General features: G+C 47.0%; 1 protein-coding gene across 1 annotated transcript; it reads right to left on the minus strand.

Moving 5' to 3' along the window:
* Nucleotides 1–704: 704 nt before the first annotated feature.
* Nucleotides 705–5,523, minus strand: ATP1B2 (ATPase Na+/K+ transporting subunit beta 2). Its single transcript, XM_007952256.2, has 7 exons — nt 5,412–5,523; nt 3,448–3,576; nt 3,032–3,136; nt 2,728–2,933; nt 1,882–1,938; nt 977–1,075; nt 705–869 (listed from the first exon to the last, which is right to left on the minus strand). The coding sequence occupies exons 1-7, from the start codon at nt 5,521–5,523 to the stop codon at nt 705–707; spliced, it is 873 nt and encodes a 290-aa protein (XP_007950447.1).
* Between the last annotated feature and the right edge of the window lie 11,275 nt (nt 5,524–16,798).

The following is a 16,798-nucleotide window of genomic DNA, read 5'->3' on the forward strand; positions in this document are numbered from 1 at the left end:
AGGAAGGAATTGGAGTGGGGGGACCCCGAGAGAATGTTCAAGAAGAAGCAATGCAGCCTTCTCTTCCATTCTCTCCTATGGAAAGAAACCTCATTTCTCAGCTCACGCAGTCAACCCAGGGTGAGAAGCAGAAGTGGAATGTGTGAGGAAAGAGGGAAAAGGCCACAGAACCAGCTTGTCCTTGATTAGAAATGGTTTCTTTTCAGAGAAGGGAGCAGGGAGAGAGAAGCAAAGACCTGCTAGAGGAATGAATTAAGTCAAAAGCCACCAAGACAGCCACTGTGTAGGGTGGAAGTGTGGGGGAGAGAAAGGCAACAGAGGCTGAAGCTTAGGAATGAAGAATGGGAACCACATTCATCTCTGAGAAGCCAAAGGCTGGGCATTTTCACAGCTGTCTGGGGACAGGAGGTCAGGAGAGGTGGATAGCTGTGAGGACATCCCTTTCACAGCTAACCCAGAATTAGAAGACCTCCTAACACCTCTGTGGCCATCTTGATGGAGCTAGACTTGGGAGAAGAAGATGGAAAATGTGTCTAGTCAGGGAATCACAGTGGACTGGGAAGTAAAGAGAAGGGGTGAGGCTCAGACAAATCATAGCTCTGTTATAAAAAATACCTTTAGGGTGGGTGAGGGAGGGATCAGGCAGGGTCAGGGACATTCCAGAAGCATCCACGGGAGAGAGGTAGGGGCGGAAAGAAGGGGCTTCAGGTTTTGTTGATGCGGAGTTTGAAGGCCACGCGGCCAGCGAACTTATCTCGCTCATCATCCGTGGCGATGTTGGCAGCATTGATGCGGCATTCCACGTTCACCTCCACATTGGGGGTCACGTTCAGGAACTTCACAGCAACCAAGGGCTGTGTGTAGTTCACCTGGGCCAGAGGAGGAGAGTGAAGGTCTAGGCTTGTGGCAACCCAACCTCTTCCCCAAGAACTGCTCCCCCCAAGGATCCATCATCCCAACCACCCATGGGCCTTACATGGAACTTTTTGCCATAGTATGGGAAGTACATGAGGTCAATGTTGCCATTGGCTGGGAACATGATAAAGCTGCCGAGGTTCTCAGCATCTTCATCTCGCTGTGGGGGTGCAGAAGGGTAGAGAGGAGAGCATGTTAAGGATGGCAGGAACCTGGAAGCTCACGGTTCCCCAGACTTCCCTTTGTTCTTACTTTCCCCCCTAAATTATTCCTGCCCCAAAATCTGTTTCCCTTGAGTTGTGAGTTTGTGTGTGTGCAGGAGGAAGGGTATCTTGTCACTCTCATCAGACTGGGATTTCTTGAAGGATGCTAATGACACTAAAGCCTCCTACATCACTCTCACCCTAAGTTCTTACCCCATCCTCAGGAATCACTTTCTGGAGCAGAGCCAAGAAAGAACAGATCGTGAGTAAGGGTTTAGTAGGAAGCAAAAGGGTTGTGAATGGAGAGGGATAGCAAGTTCCTAAAGAGAACAGGGGTGTGGGGAGCAGGGCTCTAAGGCCCACTTGGTGGTGGCAGGTGCTAGTAAGTCAGCAGCTACCAGATACCTAAAGAGGGATGAGGAGCAGGTGAGATAGGAAAAGGAGAGTAGAAGACATGGATAACCAGGGAACAAAGGAGAAGGTGGAAGGGTTAGGTAGAGAAGCCAGAGGCCAGGGCTTAGGCAGAGTAGGAGGGTGGGATGGGGTGTCTCTATCCACACCAAAACAGGCTTCTGTATCCTAGAGAGAAGCAAGAGGGGTGGGAGCAAGAGGGGTTCAAGCTTTATGGGGGCCCACTCTTACCCCCTTGTCCCTATAGTGACGGGGCCTCTGGGAGCAAAGAAGACAGGGAGAGATGAGTGAATTACATTGGAAACAATGAAGGACAAATAGGTGGACAGGTGGACAAAGTCTCCAAACTCACTTTCCCTGCACAGGTGACATTCATGCTCTGATTTGCTCCGGCGTAGAAGTTGATGACCTGGAATGAAGACAGAGAGTGATGAGGGTTAGAGGAAGAAGCTGTCAAAGACACAGGTGTCCATTCTTCTCACCCTCCAGTAGCCCCACCTCTCTTGTTCTCTTAGCTACTCAAACATCCAAAAAATCTTTCTAATCTTTATTAACCAACCAGTTGCCTTTCAATTGACTCAGACTTATGGCAACCCCATGGGTGCTGGAATAGAGCTGTGTTCCACAGGGTTTTCAATGCGGATTTTTTTAGAAGTGGATCACCAGGGCTTTCTTCCAAGGGCACCACTGGGTAGACTAGAACCTCCAACCTTTCACTTAGCAGCCAAGTGCATTAACCATCTACACCACCCAGGGACTTCCTAATCATTAAAAAAAAAAAAAAAAAAAACCCACCAAATCTATTGTCGTGGAGTCAATTCCAACTTATAATAACCCTATAAGACACAGTATTGTTGTTTGGTGCTATTGAGTCATTTCCTACTCACAGAGACTCTACGTTACAGAGCAGCTGGTGGGTTTGAACCACCAGCCTTCTGGTTAGCAGTCAAATGCCTTAGGCACTATGCCACCAGAGCTCCCATGAACAGAGTAGAACTGCCCTATTGGTTTTCCAAGACCATAAATCTTTACTGAAGTATACTGCCAGATCTTTCTACTCCTGAGCAGCTAGTGAGTTTGAACCACTGACCTTTCAGTTAGCAGCTGAAGACTTAACCACTGCACCCCCAGTGAAAAGCCCCAGTGAAAAGAAATAACTGTTGCCCCCAGCACTCTCCTCTGTTCTCCCTGAGGATACCCGGTTCATCTTGATGAAGACACAAGGCTGCCCAGTGCTGTAGCCATAGTGAGTTAGGTCTCCTATGCCGGAACATTCACCCAGCTGGGTCCGGTTGAATTGGCAAGCACGTTTTGGGTAGTTGAGAACTCCATTATCAGGTTGTTCATAATAGCGTCCAGGGCGGCAGACATCATTCTTTTGGGCTTGGATGGAGTCATTGTAAGCTATATGAAGGTGGGGGAGAGAGTCATTGGCCTGATGTCCTGCCTTCCAATCCCCTGCTCAAGGTCCTGAACAGTTACATAGCCAGCCCCACACTCACGCTCCAAGAATTTGTTGAGCTTCTGAACATGCTGGTCCCAGCTTTCAGTGTCACTGACGTTGACAATGACATCAAGGTTCTCAGTCTTGGGACGAATCATCAAGCCTAAACAAGGTCAGGAGCATATATGGATGAGAGGCCACACACAGAGGAAAGAAGATATACAGAGAGCACATCAGGAGAGGGGTGGAGTAAAGATCTTAATGGAGGAAGATTTCTCTGAATATCTGCTGTGTTAGCTTTCAACTGCAGGAAATAGGAGGAAAGGAAAACTTCAAGAACTTCCCAGCACAGAGAGATAGGATCATCAGAATGAAACACCTTCTGTGAGTTTTCTTAGCCTCTGAGCTCCTTTTGGAAGTTTAGGAAGCAGGACAGTGGTTAGTTTGGTTGGTAGCGGGCATCTCCTCACTTACCTGGTGTGGCCAGTCGGTCCTGGTACTTGGGGGTATGGTCAGAAACAGTCTGTAGCATCACCCACATGGTGAGAGTGAACATGGCTGTGAGGAAGCCATAGAAGACGAGGTAGAAGAGGAGGATAAAGGCTAGGAAGGAGAAAATAGGGTCAGTAGGTTCCAAAGCTCCCACCATGACCTCACCTACCCCCATCCACCTTCTTCCCCCCTCAGAAGTTCTGCTCTGGGATGTCCAGAGTGACGTCTTAAAGCCCTCCCCTGGGAGCAAAATGAGACAAGTTGGAAACAGGCAGCTGTGCCTGGCTTCCAGTCATTACTCCCAGGCCCCTCCCGGTGCTAGGGCACAGTGAAGTGCAACCAAATGGCAGCCGCAAGAGACCTAAACTCTCGTTGCTGGGACAACCCCAAGTATAGTATATTTGCCTCAAATCACATTCCCAACTTCTCAACCATCTGTGGCCCTGAAATAGGCACATCTGTTATCACTACCTTGGTACTCATGCCTAAAACTGTCCTACCCCAATGACTTTTTTTGTTGGCACTGGCCTCCATTCACAATCAAGCTCTTCATACCACCCTTCAGAGACTGAACCCTCACAGCATGAATTTGTAAACCTCAAATAGCAAAATCTCTCTCCTGCTCCCCTATAGAAGCCAAACCTCGAACACAGCTTCTGAAATGAAGGACCTTACACTCTAGCCTTGCTACAAAATTTGAGAGTGACAGCTGTCCAGTGCCTTCAACAGTCACACCCTAACACACACAACACCTAGAGTAGAGTCAGGGAATGCTGTGGTACCTCCCACAGGTCTTCCTTAACCTGGTTAGGTCCTTGTGGAGATGTTTGACACCACCACTCCATCACTCACTCAGCCTTATCCAACACCCTCCCACACACACACACACCTCTCAGACTCCCTGTCCTTTCATCTCAGAAGCCACTTCCTCCAGGAAACCTCCTCAGATTCTCCCAAGCGTTCTAAACCCCTCAGATCCCAAGGGCTGGACTAGGGGCAAGAACCACAATGGAACTGCCTCCTGGATTCTAGGTGGGTGGCCTGATGGGGACTGTTCAATGAATGTTGGATGAATTTTAAACTGGGTCACACTGTGTCCCCTGTGCTTCAACTTTCCAGATGGACAAGACCTTTCATAAGAATTCCACCCTTCCCCTGCACTGCTGCCATGCCCAGACCAGAGACCACGAGCAACTCTCTCCACACACCCTGGGTCCCGCCATGGTATTGGGCGGGGACTGTCCTGAACCACGAGCCACCCAACTCCACAGGCACACTCGCCAGATGATGGGCACATCTCACCAGCAGTGACCACTCCTCCCTCTGCCGCAGACATCCGAGCGCAACGTCCAGCCTCGGACACCTCACAGTGTCGTCCCCCCCCCTCACCAGTCCCCCCCACCCCCAAAGCAGCCACAGAGGGCTCCCAAAGCTCTGCGATGGTACACGGACAACAGTGATGGTATACGGACAACAGTGACCAGCTAGCCCTCCAGCAACCCCCACCCACCTCTCCAAGACCCGCCCCCTCGTGAACGTTCCCAGGGTCTAAGGGGTGGGCACCAGCTAAAAATAGACGGGGCTGGCAAGCTAGCAAGAGCCTGGGGGAGGGAAAGGGCGCTCTCCAAGCGGGGACGACCGCGCGGAGCGGCCAAACCCCGAGAGGTAGCGCGAGCGCAGCGACGCGGACACGCGCGCAGAGCCCGCGACCCCCCGCCCGAGGGGGCTCCGCAGGGGGCGGGAAGGCGGCAGTGACCTACTTTCTCCGCCTCCGCAGCGGCCAGTCGGGGAGATTAGACTGGTGATCGGTCCCCTCCCAGTCCAGAGCCCAGCAGGGGGGCCGGACGCCGGGACCCGGGACGGGCACTGGGGGAGCGCCAGCCAAGCCTTGCGTCCACGAGGCGTGGCTCTGCGCCCCCTGGCCCTAGCGCGCACGCCCCGCATACCCCAGCTGGCCCCGGTGCGGCCCATAAACTGGTGCGTCCTCGGGTTCCACACGAACTCCTTCCACTCCTCAACCACCTGCCCGCAGCTCTTCTTCTCTTTCCGGATGACCATCTTGGCAGCGCGGGGCGAGTCCCGGCTCGTGGCGGGGGGCTGCGGAGAAGCGGGGGCGCCACGCGCTGAAGCCCCGGACACACCAGACCGCGCGCAAAGCGAAGACCGTGGGGCCGTGGAGAACCCCCTCAGATATGCAGGTGCTGCAAATTCCGAGGTGTACAGCCACGCGCTGCGGGGTGCTGGCAGTGCGGCGGAGGAAGCACAGATCCCAGGCCCCCCGACTGCAAAGAAAAGGGGGGCTGTCAAAGCAGGGAAGGATTGAAAAGGGTGGGAATGTACCTTCACCTCCAAATCGCCTAGAAGCAAAACGTAAAGAGGTGCAAAAATAGACGGCTACAAAGCCCGAGTGAAACGCAGAAAAAAAGCGGGGTGCAAACAGGGGGGTAGAGATGGGGGAGGGGGACGCCCCGAAATCCGAGATGCAACGAGGCTGTGTGGAGTGGGGCCAGTCACTGCTCAAGGATCCTCCACCGAGAAGAGACCGCCGCACCAGCTAGGCCGCGGGGGTGGTGTGGGGACGCGCAGTTGGGGGACAGCCAAGGATGGGGGTCCCCCAGGCGGAGGCTGTGCTCCTCAACAGTGCAGGGCCAGCGGCCGTGGCGCGCAGTATTTATACTCGGCGCTCTGGTGTGCCCGCCCCCTTCCCCACCCCCAGAAGCCCCGCCTCCTCGTCGCTGGCCCAGGCGACCTCATACATATGCAGATATGGAGAGAGGGATTGGGTCCGTCCCTGTCGCTTCTTGGGGACTAGAAGGTCCCTTCCCTACCCACGCCCCAGGTACTGGACTACTTTGGGAAGGGTGGAAGGGTGAGAGGGTGTCAGTGCCGAGCAAAGAAAAAGATAACCCCAGAAAAACTCAGAAACACTGAGGGAAGAGGTGGGGGCCCCCAGGCAGGGACTTAGAGATGAAAACACAGCTACAATGGAAGAGTGCAAGAGACAGGCAAAGCATCATTGAGAGAAATAGAGGAGAGCCAGAGACCAACACAAACTGGCAGCCAAGAGACCAACCAGGGTGCAGGAGATGGAAGAGAGAGCAGGCACCCAGAGGAATTCCTGACAGGACAGAACACCACAAGAGAGAAGTTCCTGTCATGGGACCTGCTATCAGTTCTTCCAACACCACCTTCTCCAGTCCCACAGCCCCTTCTCCTCACCAACTGGTCCTCTACAGCACACAGCACAAGGGCTTTCCCACCTCCTCTCATCCTGCACCAGGTCTCCAGGCCTCTCTCAGTGAAGCTCTCCTAACACCACATCCCCAATGGCAGCATTGCCCTGAGACCCTGGCCCTGCAGTCAGGTCTGCTTAGTGTTCTACCTGCTCCCCAGCCCTGCCACGGCTGAATTCCCCTCCTCATGTGCCCACTGGGGTCAACAAACTTTGAGCATCTACTAGGGACCACATGCAATGCTAACTAAATCCATGAGACAAACGTCAGAGTTCTCACAGGGTTCAAGAGACCCACATTCTAGTAGGAAGAAGAGTCTTGAAATCCATGTGTTAAGAATCATTCTCTCTCTTTGAATCTCTCTTCGATCTTCACTATTCCTTGAAGAGGCCTTTCTTCTCCTTTCAACTCTCACTATAAATCCTTAACCCTAGTTTCAATAGATGTGAATACCTCTAGACTATCACTCTAATCCTCAAGCACTCTGTCTGTCTGTCTATCTCTCTCTCTCTTTCTCAGCTTCATGGGTGGATGACCTGTGTAGTTGCCCTGTGCTCAGAATGGCCCTGTGCTTGGTTTAATGCTCTGCTGTTGCTGTCTTGAAATTCATAATACTTTTCTCTTTGAACTTGGTTTTCTAAGTGAAGTCCAATGGAGAGGAGATACACACAATATGTGGTCCTGTTCACGTAGCGTTTGCAATGCTCCTTGAGCACAGAACTTTGGGAGTTCAGCAAGATTCAAAGCGAGTGAGTTCAAGGTAAAAACATAAGTCTACAACTAAAAAAGTGGCCTTGATGACAGTTGAGAGGCCAGTTTCCATTTGAACCAGAACTTGCTTTGAACACAGAAAGAAGGCAATGGCATTCTAAGAAACTTAGATGATGAAGACATACTATCATATCCTTTCTCATTCATGTTACTTCCTTGTATGAACCAGCCACTTACACTGGAAATTATATGGAAGGAAAGGGAAAGACCAGATGTGATACGGTGAATCACTACATAGAGCCCTTGTAGCCACAGTCTCATAATACTCCTGCTCACATAATTTCTTTTAGAAGGATCAGCAGAAGGCTGGTCCCTGTGATATGGAGGTTAAAGATGTCCCAAATGTCCAACTTTTCCAACCTGCTGTACTTACTCCATCATCTCTATCATCACCTCCTCCTCCTCCTCCTCCCCTCAGTATTCTCCCTCCCAACTCAGGATTCCATAGTTCCCTGTATCTTCTCATAGAACTCACGGGCCACCAAGGAAATGGCTCACGAGGTTGTGGAGGCTGGCAAGTCCCAAATCTATGGGTCAGGTGACAATCTGGAGAACTCTCCTCATTCATGTAGTTGCAGGGGCCAACAAACCCACATTGGCAGGTCAGATGACCGACTGCTGTCTCAAGTCCCAAGAAGCAGAGGTCAGATGATAATGAACTAGATGCAGGATCCAAAGCCAGCGCATTCATATATATTGGATACAGACCATACCCTCAAGGAAACTTAGGGTGGTGATTTGAGTTACACCCATCCTCTAGTAAAACAGTGACTCAAGATGCCTCCCACCCTAATCCTGCCCCATTAACATAACAGACAACTCACTCCAAAATGGGACAACCACAGGCCTAGAGACTGGGATTTATAATAAATCACAAAATGGTGGACTATAACTAGAAGGACTGTATTAAGTAATTCTCTGCACTGTAACTCCCACCAGAAGATTGGGTGGGACTATGCAAGTAAGCTGCTTGTGGTTCACCAAGGAGATTGGATAGCTTGCTAATAATACAAATAAAGTGCATGGCACCCTTGTATGGGTAAAAAAAAAAAAAAAAAAAAAACACAACCCAGTGCCATCAAGTCAATTCTGACTCATAGTGATCCCCAATGGGTTTCTGAGGCGGTAAATCTTTACGGAAGTAGATTGCCCAGTCTTGCTTCTGCGGAGTGGCTGGTGGGTTTGAACCACCAACCTTCTGGTTAGCAGTCAGATGCCTTAGTCACTGTGCTGCCAGAACTCCTTCCTGTGTGGGTGGGACCATGCAAATAAAGTGTATGGAACCCTAATGAGGGGATTGGTCAGTTTTGCCATCCAGTTAGGCTTAAAAGAGAGCCAATTCCAAAACAGAGAGAGGATTTCACAACCAACAAGAAAGAAGAGCCAGGAGTGAAGCACATCCTTAAGGTCCTGTGCTGGGAGCCTCCTAGACCCAGGAGCCCGAGAGAGAGAGAGAGAGAGAGAGAGAGAGAGAGAGAGAGAGAGAGAGAGAGCTGTGACACTGGAAAGACAGTGAGAAGAAATGGCTGAGAGATGGTAGCAGCAGAAACAGCAGAACCAGGAGACTTACAGGAGACATTATGGTGGCCTTCCTGTCCCACAAAGCTAGAAAGCTGAGTGCTTTCAGACAGGAGTCTTTTTAGCAGAGTAGGGTGCCTCTGGATACTTATCAGCTAAAAGAGTTTTGTAACACCTGTCTGCGGAGCAGGGCAGAGGCCAGGCCTGCCCAAGAGGCCTCTGGGAGGATGGGGGGCCAAGGACCAGAGAGAAACCTGCCTGCAGGCATGGCTAAGAAGTTGTCCTGATTGAAGAATTGCACGTTGAGTTGTTTCTGATCCTGATTTGTAACCTTTTACTTCCCTAATAAACTCCATAACTGTGAATGTGGCCTGTGAGTTTTGTGTGGCCATTGTGACAAATTATCAAACCCAGTAGGGAAGTAGAGTAGCTGTGGGAGGGACACAGGGCAACCATACTTCTTTATTCAGAAGAACATTGAATACGAAATAAAAAACACCATTACAAATTGAGAAAAGTACTGTGGAAGAAAGGAAAACATTTTATATGTTAGAGCCTTCACTAGCACATTTTTGCTGCTTTTTGAACAAGGGACCCTGCATTTTCATTTTGCACTAATTCCCACAAATTATGTAACTGACCCTGCATCAGTCCATTCTGCAGTAGACTCTGGGTTAATCTTCTCAAAATACAGCTTTAATTAGGCCACTCCTCAGCTCGGAGGTCTTCAATGGCTTTCCATTACTCTGCAGGACTAGAATCCTGATTATTCTGCCTAACCTACAGTATAGTCCACACTGTAGACCCCGGCTGCATCTCCACCCTACTTTCCCACTAGTTACCCAGCACTCCCCAGTTGAAGATGAGTTGGCCACTCCTGAGACAGTCTGGGCTTGCTCCTGACTTTACACCTTTGTCATTTAATCCCCTCAAGCTGAAAAGGAGCTCTGGTAGCATAGTGCCTAAGGCACTTGACTGGTAACCTGAAGGCTTCCGGTTCAAACCCACCAGCCACTACTCAGAAGGAAGGTTGGGCAATCTACTTCCATAGTAATACTGCCTTGGAAAACCAAGGAGGAGTCACTATGAGTCGAGTCGGGTCCGACTTGACCGCACATAACAAGAACAACAACAAGCTGGATACTGACCACCCTTCAGAGCCCAGCCACAACCCCTGTTCATTCATTTAGTCCATGTCTGATAAGTATGTGATTAGAGTATTTGATTGATAAGTATTTGATTAGCACTATTGTGGTGCTTGTGATTCTGGGACTCTTATTCTAGTAGACAACATAAATAAATAAAATAATGTTAATATTATACAGGTAAATAAAACAAGATGATATGATAGGCAGTTCCTGCATGGTCAGAGATGGCCTTACTGAGGAGATGAATTTTAATGTGAGACCTAAATGTCAAGAAGCAGTCATGGGGATGTGAGGGAAGAGCATTCCAGAAGGAAGGAAGTATACCAGCAAAGGCTGGGATTTAATGAGTGAGCCACATTGAAAAAAAAAAAAAAAAAGTTGCCATCTAGTCAGTTCCAACCCACAGAAACCCCATGTATTACAGAGAACTGTTCTATGGAAGCAGATAGGCAGGATTTTTCTTTTCATGGTATCACTGAGTGAATTGGTACCCAAACCAAACCACTGAGTCAATTCTGACTCATAGTCAAGCTCTTTAACCACTGTGCCACTAAGGCTCCTTGAGTGGGTTGGTAGTGGAATGCAAACTGTTTGTATCACCTCAGGACCTTTACTGAGAGAAGACGTTCGAGAGGTAAAAACCAAAACAAACCAAACTCACTCCCATTGAGTTGATTCTGACTCAGTGACCCTTTGGGTTTCCAAGGCAGTAAATCTTTACAGAAGTAGATTGCCCAGATTTCCTTCTGCAGAGTGGCTGGTGGGTTTGAACCACCAACCTTCTGATTAGCAGTCAAATCCTTTAGACCACCAGAATTCCTTGTTTAAGAGGTAGGCAGAGCATTTGATTTGCATCTGAGATGCAAATCAAAACAGCAATGAAATACCATCTTGCCCCAGCACTAGTAGCAAAGTTCAACAAGACTGAAAATAACAAATGCTGGCGAGGATGTGGAGAGATTGGGACTTTCATACACTGCTGGTGGGACTGTAAAATGATACAACCACTGTGGAAAGCAGTATGGTGATTCCTTAAAAAGTTGGAATGAGAAAAACCATTTGACCCAGTCATTCCATTACTAAGTATATATCCTAAAGAAGTGAGAGCCAGGACAAGAATAGATATATGCATACCCATGTTCATTGCAGCACTGTTTACAATAGCCAGAAGATGGAAACAACCTAGGTGTCCATCAACTGAAGAATGGATAACCAAATTATGGTACATACACACAATGGAATACTATGCAACCCTAAAGAATAATGTAGAATCTGTAAAACACCGCATAACATGGATGAATTTGGAGGACATTACACTGAGTGAAATAAGTCAATCACAGAAGGACAAATATTGTAATAGTCTGTTATTGTAAAAAGTCAAGGAAAGGTTTACATATGGAAGGAAATTTTCTTGGTGATTACCAGGGGTGGGAGGAGAGGGTAGGGAACACTGTAGATAGGTAGAGACAAGTATTGATTTGAGTGAAGAGAAGGGCAATGTACCAAATATGAGTGATCAACACGGTGTTATTGAGGAAGAGGAAGACATAGAGAACTGCATGGGAGGTACAGACAACAAAGATGAACCCTTTTGTACATACAGTACAGCGTTGTCAGTGATGGCAAACATTGATCTACAGGTGGATAGATGGGTGACAAGCTGAACTATTAGGTATGTCTGTGCAGTGAGGAGTGTGCCCAAGACCATGTATAGGGTTGGCAAACAATGTTTCTACAAAGTGTATTGGTATATACTGTAAGAATTCCCAGGTATATGGTAGAGCTGTAGTCACTTTTGGCCATAGCCAGCTACTCAAAGGGAGCAAGTAGTTGGACCCGTGGGCTCAGAACCATAGTTGCAGAGGACATCAAGCTCAATTGGCATAACATACTACACAAAACATTGTCCCACATCCTACTTTGGCAAGTAGTGACTGGCATCTTAAAAGCTTGTGAGCAGCCATCTAGATGCAATGATGGGTCTCCCCTCATCCAGAGCAAAGAAGAATGAAGAAAAGCAAAGACTCATGGAAACAATTAGTCCAAGAGACTGGTACACCATGTGATGCTCAGCCTATACAACTATGAGACCAGAAGAACTAGATGGTGCCCAGCTATCACTGAACCACTGGGAGGGGGGATCTATGTAAGAGATCCTGGATAGAGTGGGAGAACAATGTGGAACAAAACTCAAAATCATCAAAAAAAAAAAAGAGACCAAGTTTGCTGGCCTGATAGACCCTGATGGAACTACTGAGACTATGGCCCCTAGCTGCCCTTCAGGTCTGGAAATGAACCCACTCCCATGGCTTCTAGCCAAACAAAAAACAGACATATGAGGTGAACATTTACATTAGGTAGAAACACTCCGTGGAGAGAACAATCACGGGAGAATAGAAGGGCTGTGTATGCACAGGGAGACAGTTCCGGGGGCAGGAGTGCATGGAGGGAAGGACACAGAAGTAAGTAGGAAGAGGAAGTGGGAGGGGAGCTGTTGTATTGTGGTAAATTGTAATTGATGTCATGAGACAAAGTGTACGTGAGCTGCTGTATGGAAAGTGAATTTGCTCTGTAAACTTTCACCCCAATCACAATTTAAAAGAAAGAAAAAAAGAGGTAGGCAGGGGCCAAATCATACAGGTTCTTATAGAAAAAAGAGGGTATTTTGGGTTTTAATCCAACCATTCAGGGTTTTAAGCAAAGAAGTGACATGATTAAATTTATTGAAAATCAGTGCTTGCTCGTGTGGAGGGTGGACTGTGGGAAGCAAAGAGACCATTTGTATCAGTCCAGGCAGGAGATGTGGGTGACTTAGGCCAGGTTATAGCAGGTTTGAAGTTGGAGCTAAGAAGATGGATTCCGGATCTATTTCAGAAGTTGAGTGGAGTCAATATGGGGATGAGATACAGAGAAGAATCAAGCCTGATGCCTAAGCTTTTGTCTTGAGAAACTGGATCGGTGGTGTTTTATCTTTTCAATAGAGTTGTAAGCATTTTGAAAGCAACTTTTGTTTTCTATTTCTTACATATTCTTATATATACACAAGCAAACCCACAGAGCTATGAAGATAATGCCAAGCTGCTGAATTTGGCTCAAAGGTAGTGTGGCTCCTTCTGCTACAAACCTCAGGAAAGCAGCTTGCTTTTTCCTTCACCAGGCAAGGAGCGTTGATCTAGGGAAATAAGATCTGGACCCTACCTTCAAGACACACAGCTTGGAAGACTTAGGCCAAGGGCAGCCTCCAGCCTGCTACCACAGTTTCTGCCCTATACCCCAGATTCACTTAGCAAGGAAGAGAGGCTGTCTTCTGGGCATTATAGGAAGATTATGAGGTAAGGTGAGATACTTGTTGATATATCCTTGCTGTCTTCTCTTGTAGGTTAGGATCAGCATGAGGAGGTGAGATGGAAAGGGCAGTCCACTTATACACAACATTGGTGTCCAGAGGAAAACAAACTAAGGAAGGGGAATTCTGGAAAATCTGGCTGGGCAAGGGGACAAAGGGTCATTACAAACCTCCCACCCTTTTAGGAACTCTGCTCCCCATCACTAGCATCTTTAGAAAGGAAGAAGAGGAGAAGAGCCCCCACACCCTCTCTCCCACAACCAGAGCCAGTCATGAAGTTTATGGTCCTTGGTTCCCACCCCTAATGCATGCAGTTCCAGGGACCTATCTGTCTGGGTTCCCAAGAAGATAGGTCTTTGCAGAATGTTATGAGTTGTATTGTGTTCCACAAGAAGACATGTTGAAGTCCTAACCCCTGGTACTTGTGAACGTGACCTTCTTTGGAAACAGAGTCTTTGCAGATGTAATTAGTTAAGCTGACATGAGATCAAACTGGAGCAGGGTGGGCTCTAATCCAGTACAACTGGTATCCCTACAAGAAGAGGAAAAGAGACACACAGAGACAGATGCATGGGGAAGACAGCCATGTGAAGGCAACCAGAGAGGCTGGAGTCACACTACCACAAACCAAAGACTGCCTGGGACCACTAGAAGCTGGATAAGACAAAGAAGGATATTTCCCTAGAGCCTTCAGAGAGAGCATGGCCCTGCCAACATCCTGAATTCAGACTTATAGCCTCCAGAATCATGAGACAATAAATTTCTGTTGTTTTAAGCCACCCAGTTTGTAGTATGTAATTACAACAGCCCTAGGAAAGTAATACACAGAGGAAGAATAGGGGCAGAGGAGAGCTTAGAAGTCCAGCTGTTCCTTCACTAACCAGATCAAGCCTAAAGGCACACAAGGCCTTTTACCATGTGGCCACAGGAGCCCTCCCATCTGCCCTCATTCCATCTCTTCCTGCCCATGGCTCAGCCATATCACATGCCTGTTCTCATCTTTTTCAGCTGGCAACCTCAAACTTGTATTTCAAGAACTATGCATGAGGTTTACAATAAGAAAAGACCAGTATCTCTCATATATTGAACATTCTACGTGCCAGGCACTGTGCTAGACATTTAATGTGCGTGATTTCATCAAATCCTCCCAATAACGCTATGGGTAGGGTAATATTCTCATTTTGCAGATAAGAAACTGAGAGTTAAAGAGGTTTAGTCATTTATTCTGAGTCTCTGGGTTGTGCAGACAGTGAACAGTCTTGGCTGCTAACTGAAAGGTTGGGTTGGGGTCGACCCAGAAGCCCTTTGGAAGAAAGGACTGGTGGTCTATTTCTGAGAATTCAACCATTGGAAACCCTGTGGAATCTAAATGTGCACACTGGAACCATAAAACTCTTAGGGACGCAAGCAGGGGCAATGGTGTGAGGCCTACTATTCAACAATGGCTCATCTCACATAATAGCAAAAACACAAACAGCAAAAGACAAAATAAACAAATGGGACCTCATAAAAATTAATAACTTTTGTTCATCAAAAAACTTTACCAGAAAGGTGAAAAGACAAGCGACTGACAGGGAAAATATCTTCAAGAACCATCAAATAGTGACAATTTAACAACAAAAAGACAAATAATCAAATCATAAAATGGGCAGGACTTGAATAGACATTTCACCAAAGAGGACATTCACATGGCCACGAAACACATGAAAACATGCTCAGTATCATCAGCCATCAGACAGATGCAAATCAAAACCATAATGAGATACCATTGCACTCCCACGAGGATGGATAAGATAAAAATAAAAAAGAGAGAGAAAATAACAAATGTTGGCAAATATGTAGGGAGATTGAAACACTTCTCCATTACTAGTGGGAACACAAAATGGTATAGCTGCTGTGGAAATCAGTGTGGTGGTTCCTCAAAAGCTAAAAATAGAACTACCATATGACCAGCAATTGCACTTATTTGTATATACCAAAAAAATTGGAAGCAGAGACTCAAATGTATGCCAATGTTCCTTGTAGCACTGTTCATAATAGCTAAAAGTTGGAAACCTACATGTTTGTGAACAGACAAATGGATAAACAAAATGTGGTACATGAATACGGTAGAATACTATTCAGCCAGTAAGAGAAATGGAATCTTGATACATGTTTCAGTATGGATAGTGCTTGAAGACATTATGCTGAGACAATCACAAAAGAACAAATATTGTATGATATCACTTATCTAAAAAGACAAGAAAAAGGCAAATGTATAGAGAGCAAAGTTTATTAGTGGTTACCAAGGATGGGAGGGAGAGAGAAAAGAGGGGTTAATGATAATGGAAAAATCACATTGATTAAGGGTAAGCCAATTATTGTAATTGCTGTTAGTAAGTTGTACACCTGTAAAAAGTTGAATTGCCAAAAGTTGTGTGATAGATTTACAACAATGACAAAAGGAAGAGTCACTGCTGAGGCTGCAGATGTACAGTCAAACACCTCACGGGATTTGGTTCTTTGGTTTTGAGGTTTAGGGTTTCATGGGGCATCCCAGTTAATTGGACAAATAACATGTTCAGTGCTTCTGTTCTACCTCCTAGTTCATTGTGTAGTGCCTGAGGTATTAAAAACTTACAAGTGGCCATGCAAGTGAATGGAGACAATTGGTATCTATTCACCTGGAACAACAAAGGAAGAAGGAAAGTCAGAACCAGGAGGAGGGTATGGAATGTGTGGCTAATTGCCTCCACGAATAACTGCCTTCTTTGCAATGAGACCAAAAGAACTACATGGTGCCTGGCTACCATTATTGAACATTTTGATTAAAAAAAAAAAAAATTCCATAGAAGAATCCTGATCAAAAGGGGGAAAATGTAGAAGAGAATTTCATGGGCTGTAGACTTTCTCGAGCCATGGAGGGTGGATGAACCCCTAAAACTATTGCCCTGAGGTAATCTTTAAACCTTGAACCAAAAGCATCACCCCTGGAATCTTATTAAAACTGAAAATAGTTTAGCTTAAGCAGTAAAAAAAAAAAAATTGTGCCTTGAACATTGTGCTTTTTTAGATAGATAGAGATAAACATTGATTTGGGTGAAGAGAAGGGCAACGTACCAAATGTGAATGACCAATATGGTGGCATTGAGGAAGAGAAAGACTTAGAGAGGTACATGGGAGGTACAGACAACAAAGATGAACCCTTTTGCACATACAGTACTGCGTTGTCAGTGAAGGCAAACATGGGTATACGGGTGGATAGATGGGTGGACAGGCTGAACTATTAGGTATGTCTATGAAGTAGGGAGTGTATCCAAGAACATGTATAGGGTTGG

Source organism: Orycteropus afer, unplaced genomic scaffold (assembly GCF_000298275.1).
Source record: "Orycteropus afer afer isolate SDZICR_OR568_19922 unplaced genomic scaffold, OryAfe1.0 scaffold00330, whole genome shotgun sequence".
In the NCBI taxonomy this organism is placed as follows: Eukaryota; Metazoa; Chordata; class Mammalia; order Tubulidentata; family Orycteropodidae; genus Orycteropus; species Orycteropus afer.